Below are 25,794 nucleotides of genomic sequence, written 5' to 3' on the forward strand. Positions count from 1 at the left end.
TAAAGCTCTAAAAAATCATGAAATGTGCAAAAACAATCAACTTTAATGAATTTTAATTTGAATTCTGTTTAGGCTTTTTAAGTGCAGCCAGTTAAAATGAGTTGCTTATAAATTATACAACCTACACAAAAATTGGTAGATTTTTTGGAGCCTTTTAGAAAGTCTAAACTTATAGGGAAAAGAGATTAAAAATATGGATTTTTGAGGCAATCTTGCAACAGCTGAAGAGAAGGGCTGAATTGGGAGAGAATGTGGAGAAACGGCGATTCGGCCTGATTTTATGGAAAGTTTGGATCGCTGTCGTTTGGATGCCGTTCCGCAAGAATCGTTTGTGAATTCGGAAGCTTCGAGCAACCAAATTAGTAATATTTTTTATAAATATTTGGGTGTACATATGTACACCCATGACCTCACCTGTGCCCGCCCTGGCCATGCCTATCGCACCCTGCGCGCTGGACGCCACGTGGCAAAGCTGCACGTCCGATGTGCCAATCACAGCGGTAATTGTTTCGTTGTTCTACCCTTTGCTTGCGTGTCAATGACATGTCTGGCCTATGTGCACGAGGCTATGTGCACGAGGGAAAGGTAACAAAAGGTTTCCGTCTTTCTAAGGCGCTTTCCAATCTATGCTTACTTGGACACCACTGACAGGCGGGACCAATCAAAATTATAACTGCGGGACCACATGTCAGTTGAGGGATCGCGCGTGGCCCTGCCATATATAAAATCCGAAGGCGTGGAGAAGAAAAGGAAAAGAAAGAAAAAAAAGAAGACCAGGTTTACAGATCGATCCCTCCAACTTCCTCGAGATCGCTCATGAATCCACACGCGGTGAAAACGGAGGCGGCGGATGAGCGCTCCCGTCCCCCGCCGCCGGCCGGCCGCGGCGGGGGAGCGATCGCGGCCGCGGCCGCGTCGGCAGTGATCGACCTCATCAGCGACAGCGACTCCGACTCCGATGGCGAGGGCGGCGTGGGGAGCGGGAATAGGTTGAGGGGCGCTGGAAGGGGCGGCTTGGCGGGGAAGCGGGCTAGGGTCTCGGCGGCGGCGGCGGCGCCCGTGGATATTCCCCGGGGATTCCTCGAGCCTATCCCGCCGCCACCCCCGGCGAGATGCGCCACGAAGCAGTTCTGGAAGGCCGGGGACTACGACGGGAAGCTGCTCGGGGATGGAATGCCGCAGCCGTCCGGTATTCCTTGGCTAACACCCTTCTTCGGTCATTAATTTTTTTTGGTGAAACTTGTGTTCCTTTTGGAGATGTCTGATTAGGGAATTTGAGCTTTCCTTGTTATTTCGTTTTCTTTTAGTTGTGTAGTACTTGCATTAATGCACGAAGCATTTGACAGCGGTTTGGTTCTTTTAGTCGGGAAAAATCATGCAATCCAATGACTTCAGATCTTTTCACCCATTAATGCATTCTTATTTGGCTTCTGACGACTGACGAGCAATGTGGCGAAGAAAAGAAGGTCCTTGTTTGTAAGAGCTTTGCGATGGATTTATTAATTCTTTTGACAATGCAGAATGAGTAATGGCCTCTCCAATCATGTGTGGGAAATTCCAGCTCGAATCTTAAGTCTCAACGTGCAAAATTTGGGATGATGTTTGTTGCAGCTACTGTTTTTCTGACATTAGTTCTCCATGCTGAAATGCACAATAAGTCACTAGTACTAGAATGGGGAGTATTTAGTTCCTTAAGAAAAGAAATAAGGACTTCTGATTTAACAGCAGAATGGTGAAGTTCTATGTGAACATTCAACAACAAAAGATGTGCTGTTGCAGCAGGAATGCTGAAGCGACAGAGGCAAGGCAAAAGACTAATATGTAATTATGTTTATCATAATTTTGTATTGTAGTTACCTGGGGAAGAAACGCCAAGTGTGCTTATTAGGGACATGAGTATGTATGGACTGAAAGTTTTCTTTCTTTATCATGTGTTAATTTTACTTCATCATGAGTGGCAATTCCCCAACTGCTAATGAAAGACAGCAGCTAACAACTTGGGTATTTCGTTATCTTAGAAAGGTACGTGCTTCAGTTTGGAACTGGGCTTTGTTGAATGTTAGGATATGGCAAAGGAAGCACTCGGGAATTTGTTATCTTTTCTCTTTATTGTTAAAAATGTCAACAGAGATGTTCTTTACCGTTAGTGTGCATGTGGTTGTGTGTTTGTGTTTCTGTCTGTTATGTTTATAGTTGTCTGTGAGTAGTTATCTGTGTTCTCACCTACTTCTCATTTCAGTATCTGGAATGTGAGTAGTTATCTGTGTTCTCACCTACTTCTCATTTCAGTATCTGGAATGGATCACGTTCGTGTGCATCCTAAATTTCTGCACTCAAATGCGACAAGCCACAAGTGGGCTCTAGGGGGTATGGTCTTCCTCTTCATTTCACCTTATTCATATCTTTCACATGAATGCTGAATCATGAACTCAGTCAGACAAATCAGCAGTGTGTTATTGGCTTCTGTCATGAACTAATCTTTGATCATATTATTTGTCTAACATATTCTGTGATCAATATTGCAGCTTTAGCTGAACTGCTGGACAACTCTCTCGATGAAGTAAGCTTAACAAGAAATATTAATTGTTCTTCTTTGTATCATCAAATCCTTGCATGCTTATCAAGTATTTGTTTCTTTTTAAGGTTGTAAATGAAGCTACCTATGTGAACATAGACATGTTAGAGAATGGCAAAGATAGCGATGACAAATCCAGAATGCTTCTTGTTGAAGGTGCAAAGCTTTCTCTTACCCTGCATTGTTAACAGATATTTTGTTGGACATGGTTATTTTGACTGACTTGATTTATCTGACTAGAAAGATAAGAAATTTCTCCATCTGTTACAAAGTATCAAAATAAGCATGCCCCTTTCTAAGTTTCTATTCATGTTAGAGTTTAATATCAACTTTGATAAAAAAGAAATGAATTAACTTATATGCTGAGTTAAACACCGGTTATTTGCATCAGACTGTCCTGAACTTTTATAATTGTTAGATTTTAGTTCATCTTAGCTGGTTGCTCGTGCATTACAATGGATTTGAAATAAACGATTATCACAAGGCCTAAACTCCACTGACCTATTCATGATACACAAATAATTATTTTGAATCCTGAAATTACATTTAGAACTTTCAAGTGATCATGAAGCTGCAGAGATTCATATCATAAGCTACATGAATATGATTGTGTTAGTGACTCCATCCTGGGCAAAGGTTCCTCCATGGCACATCTATATGCATGCAGCATGCTTAAATCAATCTGCAAAATCCTCCAAGGTGAAGTTGGTAGATCTTATCGCCTCCACCACCAACTTTTTTAGTAATAATAAAGAAGAGAAACTATCGTTTGACTTTGGCAGATTTCTCGACTTGTCCTCATGTATTGATCTGACTTGTTGTATGGTTAGCTAAACAAAATTTAATATGATGTCATTCTCACATGTTAGGAAGCGTCATGTAATGCCGTTCTATTTTTTTTTTCTGCTTACCAATTAACCGGAAAATAAGCTAAAATTGGCACACAAAAAATTTAGGGTTCTACATCACAATAAACATCTTCTTGAATGAACTCTTTATGAACAACAATCAGCAATATGCTATTTTTGATCCTGTATGCAATATACAACTTGACAACATAGCATGTTTATTAATTATTATACAACTCTCAGACGATATGATATGATTGGATCCACTGATAGCATTCAGGTAATCATGTTGTAACTGATGTTTTTTCTTGTTAAATTATTGTGTAGATGATGGTGGTGGAATGGACCCCGATAAAATGCGGCAGTGCATGTCCTTGGGCTATTCAGCCAAGAGCAAAATTGCTAGTACTATTGGACAATGTAAGTTTGGAAGAATAAATTATGGAAACCCATAACATATTTTGGTTGAAGTATGATGCATTCAAGTTCCTTAATTTGTTGTGTTGCAGATGGAAATGGTTTCAAGACGAGTACAATGAGGCTTGGTGCTGATGTTTTAGTCTTCTCCCGTAGTCGCAGAAAAGCAGGCAAAAGGTTGTGGTCCAATTTTATCTTGAGTTACAATGTAAAAAACAAAAGTTTCTTGAAGATGCTTGTTATCATGAATATTGTATAGCTTTTTGAAAGCACTAAGTTATCTTTAGACAAAAGAGGAAACAAAAAACAATTTTTTTTGTTTGGTTTATGTGATCTTGAGAGCACAGAAATTTTATCTGTCTAATTTTGATGGCCGTTCAAGATCGGTACATCCTGATGTAATGTATGGTGTTGGATTTTACTGCATCCGCTATGCATGTTTTTGCTATGCTGAAAATGTTATTCCTTTATCTCTTGTAGACAGGTATAATCATGTCCTCCCTGTGTCCCAAATATCAATCTTTTCGGACAGCATTTAATCAATCTTTTCCAATTTTAATTACTAATACATTTAGATGGAGTAACTTAGATTGGCTATATGAAAATGACATCAATACCTTCATAATTAAAAGTACTGCCATGTTGTATACTTTATTAATTTTACTAACAGATGATAAGAAGTACTGGTAAGAATTGTGACTTGGAGATATCGAGAAATAAACGAAGACACATAGGGAGGAATGGATGGAGTAATTCGTAGTTGGAACAATATGTAGATAGTAGACTGCATCCAGATGTCACTGTTTGTGTTTAAATGGTTGGCATTTCAGTAAAATACTCATGGTTCTTGCAAATTAGTTCTCTTTTTTAAACTAATGAGTTATACCCTTTTATTATGTTTTTTTTACTATGATACATTTTGAGTTACTTTCCTTGTCAAGAAACTGACAACTTTTACTTATTACTTTTGGATGGCATGAAGGGCCACACAAAGCATTGGCATGCTATCTTATACGTTTCTTAGGAGCACTGGTAAAGAGGATATCATTGTTCCTATGGTAGGATCTGTTCCTTTATGATTTTCTTATATTCTTTTTATATCATATGTTCTTAGCAATCATTGTATTGGTTGTTGTTTGTACAGAATGGCTATTTTTGACAGACTTGAGTCATTGTTTGATTGCTATTTTCTATGAAGAAATTTTTTCTGGAATTTCACAATGTCGTGTGTCTATAGTTTATTCAACAGATGTTTTTATTTTGAGGCACATAATCAGGTTCGTGATCTTTGAAGTACATCAGTACATTCTGAGCATGGTAATTTTATGCACATTCTGCAGATTGATTTTGAATATAAACAAGGTTGGGAAAGAATGGTCCGAACTACATTGGATGATTGGAACACAAGCTTACGGACTATCCTTACATGGTCTCCATATTCAACTGAAGCAGAATTACTTGAACAGGTATAGTTTATGCTGTATTATATATACCATTTAGTTCAGTTGTGTGTATGAATGCGCTGTGCAGTTTGTCAAGGCTTCACCTTGTCACGGTGCTTGCTTTTGAATAAGAATATGTCAACTTTGTAAGATAAACTACTACAACCATTGCTTGTTGAGGCAATTATTCTTAAGAGTAATTGTCATAATTCATGTTTCAAAATCAAAATATCGTCAAATAATAGGTAAACTAATGTAGAAAACTATTAATACTTGCTGCAAGCCAAAAGCAATGGACACATGCTGGACATATGCTGTGGAATAGTATGTAGAGAAAATTGCAAATACCCCACCCCCCGTAGTCACTTAAAGATGCAAATACCTCCCTATAAGCACATTTTTGCCTTAACCACCCTATAGCTCCAGCTTTGGTGCAAAATCTATGAGGGTGCTTAGGCAATGCCATGTCAGCAGATTAGTAGTGACATGACCTTGGGTGCTCCACGTATGCTGCCAACGTGGAAGGTAGGGGAGGGGGTGAAGGTATTACTATGCACTGGGCCCACTGGACTTCTCACTCGGTGTTCATGGAGGGAACTGCAATGATGCATTAGATTTGGTGGGCTCTAGTAGCCCTCCCCTGTCTCATTCTTCCGATGTTGGCATCCTGGTATCCTACGTGGAGCATCCAAAGTTAGATCCACCCTGTCTCATTCTTCCGATGTTGGCATCCTGGTATCCTACGTGGAGCATCCAAAGTTAGATCCACCCTTAGGGGGAATTTTGAATGGTAAATGCACCAAACATACTTTTACTAGGGTATTTGCAACTTGAAGTGACATCTCAGGAGTATCTACAATTGTCCCTTGTATTTTATATCATTCTTTTTGGAGCATGTTGTCTTTTGTTGGAAGCATCATAACATTTGTTCTTGTTCAAATGGCTGTATTTTACATTTACTTTCATGGTTCGTGTTGGAAAACCAAAATATTGTAAAAATGGCAATACGGAAAAGTGTCAATGTAATTGCTGAAGTGCCAAAATTCGACACACATTTTGAACCTATGGTGTGTAATTTTATGTATGTTATTTTACTTCTTTTGGAGAACACTATATTTTATTGTATTGCAAAATGGCTTTTGCAGTTTAGTTCTATGAAAGAACAAGGGACTCGTATTATTATTTATAATCTTTGGGAGGATGACCAAGGAGACTTGGAGCTTGATTTTGATGATGATGTATATGTAAGTTCCAATGTCCAAAGACTGCATCACCATATTAGTTAACCAGCTAACTATGATTTCTAGTGATGTTTGAGATGACAGGATATTCAACTCAGAGGTGGTAATCGTGATGAGAAAAATATCCAGATGGCTAAGCAGTTCCCAAACTCCAAGCATTTCCTCACATACAGGCATTCATTGAGGGTAAGCTCGATCGATCAGGAGATCATGCATGCTTTATTTGAAAGTAAATTGCTGAACTAATATCTATAATTGATGTGTGTTTTTGTAGTGTTATACTGGTAGTCATAATTGTAGAACTTGTTTGGTATTAGTCACGTAATAGTGTCTCCATTTCTTAGATTTATTTTATTCAGGTTTCATTTGTATCCAAAATTGTTCTTTAGTCCATCCCGCCTTCTTAGCAGTGATTTGGACAATTTATATAAAACTGGACAACGGATGTTTACCTTATGTCTCTGCTGTGTGAAAATTGTGAGAAGGTATAGATGAATTGCAAAGGCCAAGTGCTTCCTGTTCAAATTGATGCATCAACAATTCCTTCCACGTATGACATCTTGTAAATTTAGAAGCTTTAAGCATACAGCGACCAAATTGTCGTTGTACATCAATTCATTGAATTTATTGGTGGATTCTGGCATGGTTACTAAGGTGAGGTGAGGTGCCTCACCACTGCCACACTGCCCAAGTGAATAAGGCGTGTCCGCGAGTGGCGTGTTGACACCCTTGATAGTGCGACGTCGGGCCACAATTGGCGACCGACTTGCCGCACTTCAAGGGACAGGCACCACGATAGTTACCACGGTGGATATTTATATCTTAGATAGGGTATAAAGTAGTTATCCAGGATAAGACCTAGTAATTCGGTCAAGTCCTAGATATTTGTACATTATGATAACTTGTACGTCAAGCTATGCATGACCCTATAAATAGGAGCCATGGTCGTCTGGGCTAAGGGACACGAGGTAAACGGCAGAAAGACACAGGTGAAAAAAAATATCAAGTCACGCCGTGATACTCTCCCCAGATTGATCCATTTTTTCTACCTCAATACATTTGTGATGTTCCTTCCTCTAAAATTTTGTCTCCAAGCTTGAGTCTCCTCCTTAGAAGAAACTCTCGCCGTACTTGCTGGGGCAAGACGAACTCTTGCTCCAACATCGCGCCGTCCGTGGGGACTCGAACACAGGAGTGCTAAGAGAGGTAGGAATCCATCATGGAAACCACCAAAGTGCTAGCCAAAACCACCATACCCACCGTTGCAAGCATGCAACCATATGCATGGCTGTCTCAGCCATGCACACCGTATGCATGCTCCACCCCCGCTGCCGTGTGGGACGGCGTTCCTCCGATCTTGGCCAACCCAGAACCCTGGGTCGGTACAGGAACTCCAGACGGCGCGGAGGCCTTCCAGCCTCTGCACGACAAAGACCCTGCCGCCTTAGGAGAGGACGCGGCCGAAGCCACAGCCAAGCAGGCCGCCTTCCAGTGGTTCTGGGCGGTCTAACCCAGGAGTTAACGCCTGGGCTTGGTCCCAAAGTATCACCTTCGACAACATCTGAGATACCTCGAGCGAGCCAACATCTTCGGAAAGTTTATCCACCCAGCGTCCTCCTTGGGCCCCTCAGGCGAAAGAGGGTTCCAAGGAGATGTAGGGCTTCGGGGTGCGCGGACCTTGCCAGCGCCTCCGACGTCGCCGTCACAACGCCAATCGCGCACAGGGAACTCTAAGCCCACCTCATCCGGAGAGGCATAGTCATAACCACTTCGGCTCCAAAAGCCGGTTCACCAGGCAGCCTCGACGGCCTCCCAAAGGGGAAGGAGACCCTGGGGAAACCACAGGCTCCGGGACACGCCGCATCCAACAGCGACCCCAACGACAACTCCAGGCTCCGGTGCCCCCGGAGGCACACGGGTGCATTCTGCACGGACCAGGGCGCAACCACAACACCAACGACTGCTGCACCCTCATGGCCTTCCGGGAGGAATACCTCGAAAGGCAAGCAGGATACTTGGCCGCAGAAGGAGCCAGCGAAGGATGACGCAGGGTTCGGAGGCCTGGGGCAAACTCCCCGGTCCCTCAACCCTGCTCCGTCACTACCAACCCTACTATCAACAGTACTATATCCAGCAACGAGAACCGAGTCGGGGACATGCCGTCGCCAGGCTCCGGTTGGATTACCTCCGGAGCTGGGCAACAGCTAAGGGCCGAGGCGGTCCTCACCTGGAAGGCAGATTATGCCTCTTCCAACTAGCCTTCGACTACGCCTAACATGCCGTCGTCAGGCTTTGGACGGATTACCTCCGGAGCCGGGCAACGGCTAAGGGCGGAGGGGGTAAGCACCACCTCTCCCGGCCTAGCCACAGGCTTTGAGGCCTCCAAGCCTCACAATAGAGGCCTTATTCCTACAAAGGTACGCCCACTGTTAACTGTCAGTAATTTACCTAGTGATCTATCTTTTATACAGCAAGGTTAGAGTATGTTGGAGGTCTCCAACCTTACTGCTAGAAGTCTTTTGCAATAGATAGCCACTAGGTAGAAGCAGTAGAACTTAAGTTATGTCCTCATTTAGCATGAATAGTTATATAACCTAGCTATGTTTTATACTATAATCAGCTTCTTATTGTCAACAGTAAACTGCAAAACTTAGCTAGTATAACCATGCAAAATCCTAAACTCCCGCAGACGCATTGTGCCTAGGTCGCCTGGGGGGCGGGTTTGCCCAGGTTTCCTGGAAGGCATTGTGCGGCCTCGGAAGTGTAGTTGCTATGTATCAAGGGATTTCTTTGATAGACCGTGTTGCGGCGCCACCTGTGGGACATCTTTGGATGGCGTGACAAGCCCACGTACCGCGGATGTAGCATACCTAGGTCACATGGAAAGCAAGACTGCCTAGATTTCCTGGAAGATATTGCGTAGTCTTGGTAGACAGTGAGGCCCACACACCGCGGGCGCCGCTTATGCCTAGGTCACCTGGAAGACAGATTATGCCCAGGGTGCCCTGGAAGGCATTTTGCATTGCGTCGGGTGTCAAAACCACGCCCCGGGGGATGTTCTCGGTGGCGGAGATGCGGTGCTTTGAAAAATGCTGTCGCAAGGAATCCTCGTTGCACGACATGCCTACACACCGCAGGCGTAGCATGCCTAAGTCACCTAGAAGGCAAGACTGCCTAGGTTTCCTGGAAGGTATTGTGTAGCCTCGGTAGTGTGTAGATGCCGATTACCAAGGAACTTCCTTGGTAATGTAGTTGCGGCGCCTCTGGGGGATTTCTCCAGAGGCGTGACAAGCCCATGTACCAATAAGCATCGCTTGCCTAAACCCAAGGTCACCTGACATGCTGTCGCCAGGCTCCGACACGCCGTAGCCAGGCTCCGGACGGAGTACCTCTGGAGCCGGGCAGCGGCTAAGAGCCGAGGGGGTCGCGGACCACCTCTCCCGCCTACCCTTTGGCTTTGCTTCTGACACGCCATCGCCAGGCTCTGGATGGAGTACCTCTGGAGCCGAGAAGTGGCTAAGGGCCGAGGGTGTCGCGGACCACCTCTCCCATCTAGCCTTCGGCTTCGCCTCGCACAACGCTGTCGCCATGCTTTAAACAGATCGCCTCCGAAGCCGGGCAGTGGCTAAGGAACCCGAAGGGTCGAGGACCACCTCCGGAGCTTGTCTCCAAAGGTTCCAGATGGACTTCGCTGGGTCGAAAATTTGGAACAAATTTGAAAGAAGGCCCTACTAGTGCCGAGTTCGAGGAGTACGCAATAACCGGGAACGATAAGGTCGCCACTACTTCACCTGGCCCTCCTTAGTTACCCTACGTATCTACCACCACCACATTCCTGAGGCCACCTCTCCCCTAGAAGGAATGAAACCGGCGATGATCTATGCGAAGGCTCGGTACCTCGGTCATCCGAAAAACTAGCCATCGCCTACGAAGGGGACGAAGAAGCGCGGCTCGAAGGCACGAAGGTACACACATACACTCACCCGTTCGAAAGATCCCCTTGCACTCCAATACAGAAAGAGACACGACCGTCCCCGAAGGTCTATATTATATTATTAAACAGCTAGTACATTCAGAGGACACATTCAAAAGCGATAGTACAGGAATTGCTACGAAGAAGATAGACTCCGACAGAGCAAAACAGGGTGAGAAAGAGTACAATGTGACTAAGTCAAGCCATGGGCCCACAGTAAGGCTATGGTCGACCGTGAGACATGGATGCCTCATGACTTCACCAAGAACTTCCTCCAGGAGATCGCATGGGATGGCGTATGCGCCTCATCTGCGGCCTGCCGCTGCGGAAGCCGATACAGTAGCCGGCTCCCAAGCTGTCGGAGGACGAAGAAGAGTCCGGGGAAGTCACCAGCGGGGCCTTCTCTCTCACCTTCCCAGCCTCCTCCTTCGCCGTCGTCTCCGCAGATGCCTGCTCGCTCTCCCCCCGCAGGAGATCCCAGTCGATCTCCTCATCGTCATCAGAGATATCGATGATCTCGATGGGTGTGGCCTCCCAAGCCAAGGGTCGGGCTGGAGTGGCAGGCAGGCGCCTCCCCTGTAAAGATGGAAGCGGCGTGGCCACCGGAGCCTCCGCCGGCAACCGAAACGGTTCGGCTCCGGAAGAAGCTGTCGAGATCACCGACATCTCCAAAGAGGATAAGGAGGAAGACGACGCCATACTCAAGACAAGGTTAAACCACTCATAGGGCTGTGGAGAATCCAGCCGGGTGGCCACAGCTTTATACCCGGGCCAAGCAGCCACGTAAGCTCGGAAGATGAAGCGGAACCAAGGCAGCGGTGTCCCACATTGAATGCCTGAGGGGACCGTGGTCATACCCCGGTCATTCCGCCAGCACTTGGCAGTGTTCCATGACGAATGCCTCGTTTTCTCGTACGGACATCCCGTCACATTAATAACCCAGACTTCTTTCAGCGCGTGACAGGGGTGTGGGCACAAGACCCTAAACAACCTCCCGCATTGTCCAGTCAGAACGCGGCAGTGGCATGTCTCATCCTGCAAGGCAAACGCGTAGGGTCCCCCGATGCTACACGTAATCTCTACTCTGACGAGCTCAAAAGGCAAGAAGAACCATTACCGAAGGAATCCGGATAGCCTGTATCGGCCTCGGCATGGACCTCGGAGTACACCACCTCCATCGACGCCCTTCTGGCCCGGGGTCCCGACACCGCGCATGCCGGCTCCAACAAGCTTCGGAGCAGATCGCCACCGCCAATACGCCATCAGCCTTGGGCCTTGCCATCGACGCCCACGGTTCCCGAAGTGAAAACTTCTTAAGGATAGGGAATTTCCATTGGGCATTTTGATATACCAGGTTGGGGTTGGTTTTCCTCTACATCCTCTCCCCCTTCCAAAACATCGAGGCCTGAGAATGAGGGGTACTGTTGGGGGAAAATAAACCAGTCTGAGAATAATGGTTGAAGATTACTATCCAGACCCCTCCGGAGCCTTGATCTCCGGACCCTTAGCTAAAGGCTCGACCTCTGAAGTCATTGCGGTACCTCTTCGTACCCGCGAAGCCTTCCCTTGGCTTAACCGACCCGGCCTCCCAAAGCCCGGCCTCCCGAAGCCTGGCCCTCCAAGACCTCGGTCTCCCGAAGCCCCGGTCCCCCGAAGCCTCGGTCTCCTGAAGCCCCGGCCTTCCGGAGTCCTGCCTCCCGAAGCCTTTACCTCCCGGAGTCATGCCTCCCGAGGCCCCAGTCTCCAGCTGCTCGGGTCGGCTTTTCGGAGGTTACAGGGTGAGTCAACAGGCTTTAGAAAAGATCTGCCGGAAGGGGAACACCGATTATACTTTGCCTGCTAGGAAGTGATTGGCATTAAACGCCTAGGCTGGTGGACGCTGCTCTGACACCCCGGCATAATTGAGGCTATCCTGATACCCCTGACAGTGCGGCGCCGGGCCGTAATTGGCGATCGACTCGCCGCACTTCATGGGGCAGGTACCACGGTAGTTACCATGATGGATATTTATCTCCCAAATAGGGTAGAAAGTAGTTATCCGGGATAAGGTTTAGTAATTCGGTCAGATCCTAGATATTTGTACATTATGATAACTTGTACGCCAAGCTACGCACGACCCTATAAATAGGAGCTATAGTCGCTTGGGTTAAGGGACACGAGGTAGACGGCAGAAAGATACAGAGGTGAAAAAACACCAAGACACGCCGTGATACTCCCCCCAGATCGACCCATTTTTTCTACCATCAATACATTCGTGATGTTCCTTTCTCTAAAACTTCGTCTCCAAGCTTAAGTCTCCTCCTTAGAAGAAACTCTCGCCGTACTTGCTGGGGCAAGAGGAACTCTTCTCCAACACATATGTCAATATGTAAATATTAGGGTTATTGTGTGCCCAAGAACTTGAATGGATGGAGTTTGCATTCGATTATTTTTCATCATTTATAGACTAAGATCCAGATAGTAGAAATTTCACTGAAACCTTTTTTGATAACCAGGACTCATAAGTCATCCCCTTCATAAAATGATCTCTTAGTACTGCGGATTGCTATTTTCAGATAGGTTAGACACAACACCTCCTGGCTCTTGGTGGAAACATAATTTATATAGTTTTATCTAGATTACTATTGTAATTGCAAAAGCCCTTGATATTTGATTGCAGATTAGCATAATTTTAGAATACTTAGTGCTGGCATAAGTGCTTGTTTACAATACATAACTAATTTCCTGCTTTTGCATTCCCCCATGTTGAAAAATCACAATCTATCTGCATGCTATTCATAAGAATATTTCTAATTTGTCGGTCCAAGTAGGTGCTTCTGGTAGATGTGCTTGTTGATACCGACTTGTAAAACTTTTGCAGAGTTATGCTTCAATTTTGTATCTGCGACTTCCAAACTACTTCCAAATGATTTTACGCGGAAAAGAGATTGAGCACCATAATATTGTGACTGACATGATGCTGAAAAAGGAGGTTACATACAGGCCAGTTGCACCTAATGGACTTCCGAAGGATTCAAATGTAAACAACTATGACTTCACAAATTTATCTTTTATCATGATGATGTATTAGTTACTCATTAGCGATCATCTTTGGTGCAGATGGTAGCTGAGGTGACAATTGGGTTTGTGAAAGATGCAAAACATCACATTGACGTTCAAGGATTTAATGTATACCATAGGAACCGTCTAATAAAGGTATTATTCTTATGTGTTACAATATAGATTATAATATATATTTCTTTTGTGATCACATAAGTCCATTTTTTTCCCTAGTCTACGGCTAGTGTAACTGTTGCTTTCCCACTCTTCTGATAAATTTATGACATGACAATGGTTAGTAATGCTGTAGAACACACATTTGGTTAGTTATCAGTATTTTGTAAAGAGTAAATTGCTTCAATACACTAAATAACTCCCCCAGTCTGCTATCCGTCACTTCACACAACCAATCGCTCCATCTTGGCTGTCATTTTAACAGTTAAGTAAGGTGTCGGAGGATTATTTTTCCCTCTCTCACAGTCATATTTGTAAAAAAGAATAGTGTTTACTTCAAATAGTACTGGTGACCGATTGGTTTCACTCAGTCAATGGTGTTGACCTGTATTCTGTTCCTGACATACTTCTTGGCAGTACATCACATGATATTTTCTGACTATATTGTACATGAGTTTTATTTATATTTTTAGCCTTTCTGGAGAGTCTGGACTGCTGCTGGAAGTGGTGGGCGTGGTGTCATAGGTTGGCCCTGCTTTCATGCTTCGGTTTCTTTAGTCTTTTATTCTGTTGTGTTCAGAATCTAGTAATGATCATTTTACTCCATAGGTGTACTTGAGGCAAACTTCATAGAGCCAGCTCATGATAAGCAGGACTTTGAGCGCACAACACTTCTAGCAAGACTTGAAGCACGATTGGTTCAAATGCAGAAGGATTACTGGTTTGTTTTGTTATCTTTTATCTTCATTCATTCTGTGGTCATTTGGAATAATGATATATTGACAGTAATACTTTCTTGGTTGGCCTTCTTTTGGCAGACCAAGTTGTTTGAAGAATCAGTCTAACCCCATTCTCAAAACCCCTCCTTCTCTGTCTCTTTCTGATAGGTCAGGGAATGCTCATCGAATTGGATATGTTGGAACACGACCTGAAAGGAACTCTGAGGCAGGAGAGGGAGGTAAATGAATGCCTGAAATTATAGGATAGGATAAAGCTGCATTTGACTTTGCTATGGCATGTTGATGGGATAAGTTTTTGTGGTCCTTGGCTGGTCTTTGTGATCCTTTCTAGGGTTACAGCATCTAGGACAGCATCTTAGCATCTAGGACAGCTAGGACAGCATCTAGGACAGCATCTTAGCATCTAGGACAGCATCTTAGCATATGCTTGGCTGGCTAGCAGCCTATAAATATGTATCCCCAACCCCTCAGGTTGGCATGGCATTTGTGTGAGAAATAAACCAGAAAAATTGCCTCAACTCCTAGTGTCATCCTCTCTCGATGAGAGTAAGAATTCAGCTACTACCAAGAGTAAGAATTCAGCGACTAACAAGTGGTATCAGAGCCGTAGTATCCTGTAGCCTGAGCATCTCCTGCTCACCTCCTTTCCCAGCCGCGCAACAGCCCCAGCTGGGAGCAGCAGCAGCTCCGGCCGCTCCTGCTCACTTCTCTCCCTCTGCGCAGACGAGCAGCAGCTCGTCTGAAGCAGCCCTCTCCCCACGCAGTAGCCCCCGGGTAGCGCGTCATGTCCGCAGGGCAGTCTCAGCGCTCGGTCGCCTCGAGCACGCGGCGTCGGCAGGAGGCCGAACCTGCCGCGGCAGAGGAACGCGAGCGAGCGGCGGCAGAGACCGCTGCGGCGGCGGCAAGGGCGTCGAGGCTGGCAGCGGCGGAGCTGGCAGCAGCCAGAGCGGAGGCGGAAGCAGCGGCGGCGGCGGATGCAGCGCGTGCGGCGGCAGCAGAGGTCGAGGCTCTGCGCGGCAGCATCAGCAGCTCCGTTTCTGCTGACGACAGCGCCAACGCGGACCTCGAGTTGCTGGGGAGGGAGGCAGCGCGAGCGCGGGCGGCGCAGTGGGCAGCCGTGCACGCCCACGAGCGCGGCGGCAGCCCAGACAGACGCGGACGCGCCGGCGGCGCTCCTGGAGGAGGCGCGCACGGCGGTGGCGCTCCTGGAGGAGGCGCGCACGGCGGTGGCGCTCCTGGAGGAGGCGAGCTCGGCAGTGGCGCTCCTGGAGGGGGCGAGCACGGCAACGGTGGCGGACGGGTCGATGGAGAGCGCGGCCTTCACAGGCAGCGTGGCTCTCTCCCCGGATCGGTACCGTGGTTACCACGGGCTCCAGGCTGTTGTCAGGGACGTCGGCCCCGGCGGTGGGTGGCCTACCCTCACTAAGACCAACTATGTCGAGTGGGCTGCGGTGATGAGGGTAAAGCTCCAGGTGCGGCACATGTGGGAGGCAGTCCGGTACGGCGACGTCGACTACGACCAGGATCGACGGGCGCTGGATGCCCTCATCGCTGCAGTCCCGTCCGAGATGCAGTTCTCGCTTACCAATAAGCGGACTGCCAAGGAGGCTTGGGACGCCATCGCTGCGGCACGCATCGGCAGCGACCGCGCCCGCAAGTCCACACTGCAGGCACTTCGCAAGGAGTGGGAGAACCTGGCCTTCAAGCCAGGTGAGGACGTTGATGACTTTGCTCTCCGTCTCAACATTCTGTTGCAGAAGATGGTGCAGTTCCGCGATGACAACTACGGCGAGGAGAGAGCTGTCGAAAAGCTCTTCCGTTGCGTCCCTGAGAAGTACAAGCAGATGGCTCGCTCGATCGAGTCCCTGTTGGATCTCTCCACGATGTCGATCGAGGAGGCGATAGGTCGCCTCAAGGTCGTCGACAGCGATGAGCCACAGTCTCTCTCGGGGCCCATCACCACTGGCGGGAAGCTCCTTCTCACTCGGGAGCAGTGGGCTGCCTGCCAAGGTGACCGGAAGAAGGGGGAGCCTTCTTCCGCGACAGGCGGCCGCAAGCGTGGCAAGCCGCGCAAGGCGCGCAGAGACGCCCAGGCCGGGGCGCGAGGACGTGCCGCGGGTGATGCCCGCGGAGGCGCCCTGGGCGGCGCCGCTGGCAAGTATAAGCCAGCACGAGACGACACCTGCCGCAACTGCGGCCAGCTTGGCCATTGGGCCAAGGACTGTCGACAGCCACGACGCGGCCAGGCCCATGTCGCACAGGCGGAGGAGGAGGAGCCGGCTCTGTTCATGGCACATGCAAGCATCGAGCTACCTCCAGCGGCACCGGCCGCAGCGGCTCTCCTCCACCTTGACGAGCCAAAAGCACACGCCCTCCTCGGCGACGGCTCCGGCAACGACAAGACTGACGGGTGGTGCCTCGACACCGGCGCCACCCATCACATGACCGGTCGACGGGAGTTCTTCACCGAGCTTGACTCTAGCGTCCGAGGCTCCGTCAAGTTTGGGGATGCCTCCGGCGTGGAGATCAAGGGCGTCGGCTCCGTCATCTTCACCGCTGCGTCTGGTGAGCACAGGCTGCTCACCGGAGTCTACTACATCCCCGCGTTGAGGAACTCTATCATCAGCTTGGGACAGCTGGATGAGAACGGTTCGCGCGTGGTGGTTAAGGATGGAGTCATGAGGATTTGGGATCGCCGTCGTCGCCTTCTTGCCAAGGTAACCAGAAGCGCAAATCGACTCTACATCCTTAACGTGCAGGTGGCACAACCCCTCTGTCTCGCTACTCGTCGGGATGACGAGGCGTGGCAGTGGCACGAGCGCTTCGGGCACCTTCACTTCGAGGCCCTGAAGCGGCTCAGTGCCACGGAGATGGTGCGAGGCCTGCCGTGCCTCGACCATGTGGAGCAGCTCTGCGACGTCTGCGTATTGACGAAGCAGAGGCGACTCCCCTTTCCCCAGCGGGCGAGCTTTCGAGCTAAGGAGAGGCTCGAGCTTGTGCACGGGGACTTGTGTGGTCCGGTGACACCGGCCACACCGGGAGGACGACGCTACTTCCTGCTGCTCGTCGACGACCTCTCCCGCTACATGTGGGTGATGGTCCTCGGCAGCAAGGGAGAGGCTGCGGACGCCATCAGGCGTGCGCAGGCTGCTGCGGAGGCGGAGTGCGGCCGCAAGCTGCGTATGCTGCGCACCGACAACGGCGGCGAATTCACGGCGGCTGAATTCGCGTCGTACTGCGCTGATAAGGGCATTCAGCGCCACTACTCCGCGCCGTACAGCCCGCAGCAGAACGGCGTCATCGAGCGACGCAACCAGACGGTTGTGGGGATGGCTCGGGCCCTTCTCAAACAGAGGGGGATGCCGGCTGTCTTCTGGGGAGAGGCGGTGGTGTCGGCCGTCTACATCCTCAACCGCTCGCCTACCAAGGCGCTCGACGGCAGGACACCGTACGAGGCTTGGCATGGGCGCAAGCCGGCGGTCTCCCACTTGCGAGTCTTCGGCTGCCTCGCGTTCGCCAAGGAGCTTGGCCACATCAGCAAGCTCGACGACAGGAGCACTCCGGGAGTGTTCATCGGCTACGCGGAGGGCTCGAAGGCCTACCGCATCCTCGACCCGAAGACATAGCGTGTGCGCACGGCGCGCGACGTTGTGTTCAACGAAGGGCGAGGATGGGCGTGGGACAAGGCGGTGGACGACGGCTCGGCTCCAACGTACGACGACTTCACTGTCGAGTACGTCCACTTCGAGGAAGCTGGGGGAGTAGGCAGCTCTTCTTCGACGAGCACGTCTACCCCAGTCCCCGAGCCTTCACCGACCCCGGCGCCTGCTACTCCGACAGCACCACACTCTCCAGCCAGGACCTCGGCTGCGATGAGTTCTTCGCTGGCTCCACCACAGCTGGCACCAGCACCGACAGGCACCTCTCCGGGCACGTCTACTCCAACACCAGCTCGTGTCAAGCACAGCCCGGTTGAGCTCGCTACTCCGCTCTCTCACGACGAGAGCGCATCGACGCGTACCACGACGGTGAGCCGTTGCGGTACCGTACGATAGAGAACCTTCTCGGCGACCAGCCGGTGCCGGGACTGGTGCCTCACGACCTGGAGGCGCAGTTGCACCTTGCGTGTGACGACGGCGAGCCTCAGTCGTTTGCAGAGGCCGAGAGACACGCGGCATGGCGCACCGCGATGCAGTTGGAGATGGATGCGGTTGAGAAGAACCGCACCTGGGAGCTTGCTGACCTTCCTCGTGGTCACCGCGCGATCACCCTTAAGTGGGTGTACAAGCTAAAGAGGGATGAAGCCGGCGCCATCGTCAAGCACAAGGCTCGCTTGGTGGCACGAGGCTTCGTGCAACAGGAGGGGGTCGACTTCGACGACGCCTTCGCTCCCGTGGCACGGATGGAGTCCGTGCGACTCCTCCTTGCGCTAGCTGCCTAGGAGGGCTGGCGTGTTCATCACATGGACGTCAAGTCGGCGTTCCTTAACGACGACTTGAAGGAGGAGGTCTACGTGCACCAGCCACTGGGATTTGCGATCCCCGGCAAGGAGGGCAAGGTGCTCCGCCTGCGCAAGGCCCTCTACGGCTTGCGGCAGGCGCCGAGGGCGTGGAATGCCAAGTTGGATTCCACGCTAAAGGGGATGGGCTTCGAGCAAAGCCCGCACGAGGCGGCCATCTACCGACGGGGCAGTGGAGGAAATGCTCTGCTGGTGGGTGTCTACGTCGACGACTTGGTGATCACCGGCACCAAGGATGCGGAGGTGGCGGCATTCAAGGAAGAGATGAAGGCCACTTTCCAGATGAGGGACCTGGGGCCTCTCTCCTTCTACCTGGGAATCGAGGTGCACCAGGATGACTCCGGGATCACGCTTCGACAGACCGCCTACGCCAAGCGCGTCGTTGAGCTAGCTGGGCTCACCGACTGCAACCCAGCTCTCACTCCGATGGAGGAGAGGCTGAAGCTGAGCCGCGACAGCACGACGGAGGAGGTGGACGCTACGCAGTACTGGCGTCTTGTGGGGAGCCTTCGCTACCTCGCCCACACACGGCCGGACTTGGCATTCTCCGTCGGCTACGTCAGTCGGTTCATGCAGCGACCGACGACGGAGCACCAGCAGGCTGTGAAGAGAATCATCCGCTACGTTGCGGGGACTCTCGACCACGGCCTCTACTACCCTAGGTGCCCTGGGGCGGCACACTTCGTCGGGTACAGCGACAGTGACCACGCCGGCGACATCGACACCAGCAAGAGCACGAGCGGGATACTCTTCCTCCTCGGCAAGTGCCTCGTTAGCTGGCAGTCGGTCAAGCAGCAGGTGGTGGCCCTGTCCAGCTGCGAGGCCGAGTACATAGCGGCCTCCACCGCTTCAACTCAGGCGCTCTGGCTCGCTCGACTGCTTGGTGATCTCCTCGGCAGAGACACTAGAGCGGTGGAGCTCAGGATGGACAGCAAGTCCGCTCTGGCCCTGGCAAAGAACCCCGTTTTCCATGAACGGAGTAAGCACATCCGGGTGAGGTACCACTTCATCCGAGGCTGTTTGGAGGAAGGGAGCATCAAGGCGAGCTACATCAACACCAAGGACCAGCTCGCGGACTTGCTTACCAAGCCTCTTGGGAGGATCAAGTTCCTTGAGCTCTGCTCCAGGACCGGGATGGTTCAACTTTCCCACAAGACGACGCACAAGACTTAGGGGGAGAATGATGGGATAAGTCTTTGTGGTCCTTGGCTGGTCTTTGTGGTCCTTTCTAGGGCTACAGCATCCAGGACAGCATCTTAGCATCTAGGACAGCATCTTAGCATCTAGGACAGCATCTTAGCATCTAGGACAGCTAGGATAGCATCTAGGACAGCATCTTAGCATCTAGGACAGCATCTTAGCATCTAGGACAGCATCTTAGCATCTAGGACAGCTAGGACAGCATCTAGGACAGCATCTTAGCATATGCTTGGCATCTAGGACAGCATCTTAGCATATGCTTGGCTGGCTAGCAGCCTATAAATATGTATCCCCAACCCCTCAGGTTGGCATGGCATTTGTGTGAGAAATAAACCAGAAAAATTGCCCCAACTCCTAGTGTCATCCTCTCTCGATGAGAGTAAGAATTCAGCTACTACCAAGAGTAAGAATTCAGCGACTAACAAATCACTAGTAGGAACTTCTATATAGCTTGTTGACTGTGCCATTTCTTCTTTGGAGCGATTTGAAATAGAGAACTACTGTCTTGGGCCTCTAAACATTTGACTCTGTTCTGCTTCCATTTTAGGGTGTAAACTGTTTGTCGGGTCTCTTTTTTTGTTCCTCAACTTTCATATCTTGAACTATTTTGTTCCAGTCAGTTAAGAAGTTATAAATCCGCTAAGCTTGTGTCACCGACATGTGGGTCTAGACCTACCCGTTTGCGACAGTAATAGCTCTGTTAGACCAGAGGCTAAGGTTAAGGTGCCAAAATAGCTGCCATTGAAAAGTAGTGGTTTTAAAATAAACTGTGGTCCAAACTTGGACGATCAAAATTGTACTTTTGAAACATGATAACCCAGTACAAGTTGTGCACAAATATGTGGCTTGAGATCTGTCTGTTTTGGGGCCGCATGGTTGAACATTTGAAAGTTGGAAGAGAGTTTTGAGACCAATGTAATGAGAAACTTTGAACAAATTATCTATAATGAGAAACTTTGAACAAATTATCTATAATGAGAAACTTTGAACAAATTATCTTTGTCATTTAGAGTTTGCATTAATTGTTCTTTCTATTTCGTCCACAATTAGCACATCTAAATTGTATGAATCCAATAAAAACCTTCATAGCAATATGATTTTGTATAACATCTTTAGCATTTTGCTTGAATTTGTTTTGCATAGGTGTAAGGTAGCACAGCAAATCATACAGTTAATTGTATCTTTTTGAAAGTGATATCTTAAAATAACCAGCTATTGCATGGCAATTATTCCTCCTTGTTTTCCGCAGAAAACTCTCCTGAAGTGACTGCAAGTGCACAACAATCACCCTATCATTCTGGGAAAGGTTACACACAGTCGAAAGATTACCTGAATAGTAAAAATAGTGGGAAGGCAGGCACATCATATAGTATTCAGCAGAGAGCTGAGAAGTCCGCAAGGATTAAACAATCTACAAGGTCAATACTACATGGGCTATCGGATGATGACAGTGATTCTGAGTATGTGGGAACTCCATCATCAAGATCTCACACCCTGAATACAAACAAAAAATCTTTGCATAATGGCAGTATTAACTCGACAACACCTCAATCCAATGGACTATCAGAAAGAGAGAGTATCAGAACTAAATCCCAGTTGTTGGTAATTTCGTTCTCCTGCTAATATTGGAATATAACTAGAGTTACTTTTTCCGGATTATACATAGCTATATGCTTAACTGCTTAATTCACAAATGATAACTAGACCATGATGTACCAGAGCATGATGATTTATGCAGCTTTGAAGAGTTTGCTTTTATTGCATTAACCATGGAAGCTTCTTACCACTGTTTGTAGTGATGATCCCTTACCTTTTAAGGCCTTTTGCTTTTAGCTGGGTTTGGGAGAAATGTTAGTTTTCTTTTAGTTAGTAATATAAGCTGCACAGTGAAGTGCCAGATTGATAACATGAGGTTGTACATAATTTTTCTTACTAAATCACATACATGGCTGGCTGGACTGCCTGATGGCATTGTAAGATGCTACTATTTCTGCCATACAAGCTCATAGAAAATTCTGGAACAAACAGTAGCATTCCTATGATGGAATAGCTGACATATCGAATTTCATATAGATTGATATCTTATATAGTTATATGCCATGTGAAATAATGGTTTGCGGATAAATTGTTTTCCTCATTTGTATGGTACACTCCTACATAACCTGTATAATATTCACAGATGCTTACAAATTTTGCATGTGGTAGTAGTTGCTACTTTATAATTACTGAATCTCTTATCTAGGCAACATCATTATATCTGTCTGATATTTACTATCCAGAACCCAAATGCAACAAGCAACAGAGATCTGCATAAGATTGATGAGTACGAGGCTGTTATCAAGCAATTAAGGGATGAAAACTCATCACTTGAGGAAAGGTATAAATATCACAACCAACATTAGTTACTGTATGTTTTTTTTTAAGTAGTTACTGTATGTGGATGGCAATCGGTTGGATTTGATTGAAATAAAGTTGAAATTTTTTGGATTGCTTTGCATTGTCACTTTCTTACCATAGCTCATGCTGTGCAAACTGCTGAGGGTTTGGCCCTACCAAGTACCAACGAGTAAGTTTGTGTTAAGTGATCGTTTGCACAAATGAGATATGGTACCAGAAAAGAGATTATGATGATGCACACACTGCAATCAGAAAAGAAGACTTAAAACTGATAGTGCATCTGTATTATATACTTCTTGTCGTCTTCTGATTTCGTAGTTAGAAGAGGAATGTGCTATTTATAGAAAAGATCAGGGCGATGAGGAAATTATGTTAACCTTGTGATACATACCTAGACACGCCTTAAAGGAAAGCCTAAAATTTCCATCCAAGGAAGAAGGAAACAACGGTATGTTTATCCCCACACCGAAAGTTTAAATTGTAGATAAGACATAATGTTTGAGGATTTGTTTGGAATTTGGATAGTTTGGAATTAGGCCCAATCCCCTGGATTTCTTGGGAATGAATATAGCAAATCAGGGATAATACTATTGTGGAAAGCAAGGATTGAAAGCCCATGTGAGTTGCTATGCTTTTGCGTGGCCTGTCCTGCTGCGGGGTGTAATTTAGTGAATTTTCAACTCTGGGGTGATATAGCTCCTCAAAAGGGTCATTAAAAACTATTTGATTAGTTAAAAGTCCCAATCATGGCACTAACTTGGTCTAGAACCACCCAACAAACAGTGTAGTAATCTGTACTTTATATATCCTAAACTAAACTCTACACACTTTGACCATCTAGATCCAGCCAGTCCTGCCCATTTGAACATGGGTTTCTGGAGCGACCAAACCAGCACGTTTGCATATTATGATTACGTTGTCTTGAGATTGCAGTAAGATGCCTTAATGATGTTCTTTTCTCAGATTATCAAAGGTGGAAGAATCGATGTCACAAGAGCTAGTGATGGAGCGTGATAAAAACAAGTCTTTGACAGAGAGGGTATGCACTTATGTCTTTTCTGCCTAGTGTTTTGCACTCTAAAACATTGTTGCTTGAATGGTAAAAACACTGTTTACTTGGCTGACCTTTCTTTAAATCATGCATGCCACTGCTCTCATACTAAGTGGCATATTTTGTGCCATTTATGTCTGACACTGATACTCACCCGATTCATGTTGGTGCTGTCTCTGGTTCTTAAAATGAAACTCAAAGTAACATCTGGATGCTGTTATGGTACTGTGTAGGGTAGAAAATCTGGGCCGAAAACAGGTGCATGCCATTTTCAGTGATCTTGGTGGGTGCTGGTTATTTTGAAAAACAAACGGTTTATAGGCCAAATGACACCATTTGTCTCTGGGAAATTTGATTATATGTCCTAAAGTTTGATCAACCTTTGATAATATATTCAACTCCTTTGATAATATATTCGAAGTTGATCATTATGTCCTATAGGGCCAGTTTGTAACAATTTATCCTTCATCTCTCTTATCCAATACAAAATTTTGTTACGAACTAGTCCCTGTAGGACATGATCAGTGGATGATCAATTTTAGACATATTATCAAAGGTTGATCAACTTTGGGACATATAATCAATTTTCTCTTTGTCTCCCCTTTTGGGCGAAAGATATGTATTGCAGCTTCTTATAGATGATCCAAACATCAAATGTTGAAAATCTCAAATTTGGAATTTTGAAAAAAAAGAAAACCAGCTGAAAACAGGTTTAAGTGGCGACATATTATTTCAAGCCCACATTTTGATACCTGGTGCTGTGTCATAAGGAAAAAAAATCTTAATACACAAAAACCTTTTGGCTCATTTTATATTAGGGTATTGACATATGGTTAGGTCCAAAACAACTGTAAAATCATGTTTGGTCCAAGTGATAGCAAGACAAGAGTCTGCCCAACTACTTTGTTGCAGTGCATGCCATTTGTATGCCTAGTGTTGTCATTGTAGCATTGTTGCTGGATTGTTGGATGAAATGTTGTTCCATTGACTTCTATGGCTTATTGAAGCTATCTTTTCACTGTTATATGCCTATGCACATGTCCTTGGTAACCCTAGATTCCTGATACATCTTACGTATTCATTGTTTATTTTTGTTTAATCAATGCCTAACAATGCATCATGCTAATCTTTCTATATTATCTCAATCCATGCCATGACCAGTGTTTGTGCTTGCTGCAGCTATGATCATTCATATTTATCATATTTCCAACTTATCTCCATAATACAATGTGATCTTTGGATGATATATACTGCTGGCCCCTGATCTATTCTTTTTTATTTTCCAGGTGGAGGATTTGCAGAGACAACTTGAATCTGCAAACAAGGAACAAGAAGCATTGATGGACATCTTTTCAGAAGAAAGAAATCGTCGAGACCAAGAAGAGGATAACTTGAGAAAGAAGCTAAAGGTGAGTGATAGTACTGTGACAGCAGTTCCTTGTGCCAAATCGTAGTACCGCATTACTCTTTTTTATTTCTCTGTATTAATGTGCAATTCAACTCGGTTCGTGTTTGGTAGGATGCATCTTCCACCATGCAAGACTTGCTGGAGCAACTGAACGCTGCGAGGAAAGGTTGCAAAGTTTGAGGAAATAAAACAATTTTGCTACCCTTTCACTAACTGTAGAAATTCAAGCCATCGTAGCATGCTGTAGGGAATTCCATGTTAAGCTCGTTCATCTTAGTTTAGGATCCAGGAACAGTTGCATCGTCAAGCCCAGATCAAATCGCTCATTTCGTGTACAGCCTAGTAATGACCCAATGAAGGGTACATGCCGAATGTGTAGGTGGTTGGTATGTAACTCTATAGATTAGTGAACTACTTGGTTAATGATTTCATTCATTTCGTTCAGAACGTGCGCCTGTGCAAGTCCTTGTCAACTTTTCTATTACTGTGCTTTCTTACTGGCTTGGACTTCCTTTTAAACCATACGGCAAATTAAATACGCAGGGTACTAGAATGACACCTCCAGATTGTGGCAAGATTCAGAATGTTAGCAGAGATCTTGAGACCGGTGCAGTCAGCTGGCTCGAAGCGTCCTGCTTTTGTTCAGTTTTAGCCGTGTAGGTTTCACCAAGAATCTTTCGTATCTTATATAGTCTGAATCAGCGTCATCATTTGCTGATTTTACACAGTAAATTCTACGAGTTCTCTCTTTTTCTCCAGGAAGCCAAACA

The 25,794-nt window shown here is 47.1% G+C and overlaps 1 protein-coding gene across 1 annotated transcript; it reads left to right on the forward strand.

Moving 5' to 3' along the window:
• The first annotated feature begins 752 nt into the window (after positions 1 to 752).
• LOC133887694 (protein MICRORCHIDIA 7-like) lies at positions 753 to 25,471 on the forward strand. The gene is made up of 20 exons (XM_062327663.1): positions 753 to 1,189; positions 2,290 to 2,367; positions 2,526 to 2,560; positions 2,644 to 2,731; positions 3,751 to 3,843; positions 3,933 to 4,017; positions 4,823 to 4,898; positions 5,181 to 5,306; positions 6,428 to 6,526; positions 6,608 to 6,709; positions 13,357 to 13,515; positions 13,596 to 13,691; positions 14,183 to 14,234; positions 14,319 to 14,430; positions 14,597 to 14,667; positions 21,418 to 21,770; positions 22,448 to 22,545; positions 23,529 to 23,604; positions 24,903 to 25,025; positions 25,136 to 25,471. The coding sequence occupies exons 1-20, from the start codon at positions 817 to 819 to the stop codon at positions 25,202 to 25,204; spliced, it is 2,364 nt and encodes a 787-aa protein (XP_062183647.1). The 5' UTR covers positions 753 to 816; the 3' UTR covers positions 25,205 to 25,471.
• Positions 25,472 to 25,794: the final 323 nt, after the last annotated feature.

The sequence above is a fragment of the Phragmites australis genome, chromosome 13 (genome assembly GCF_958298935.1).
Source record: "Phragmites australis chromosome 13, lpPhrAust1.1, whole genome shotgun sequence".
NCBI lineage: Eukaryota > Viridiplantae > Streptophyta > Magnoliopsida > Poales > Poaceae > Phragmites > Phragmites australis.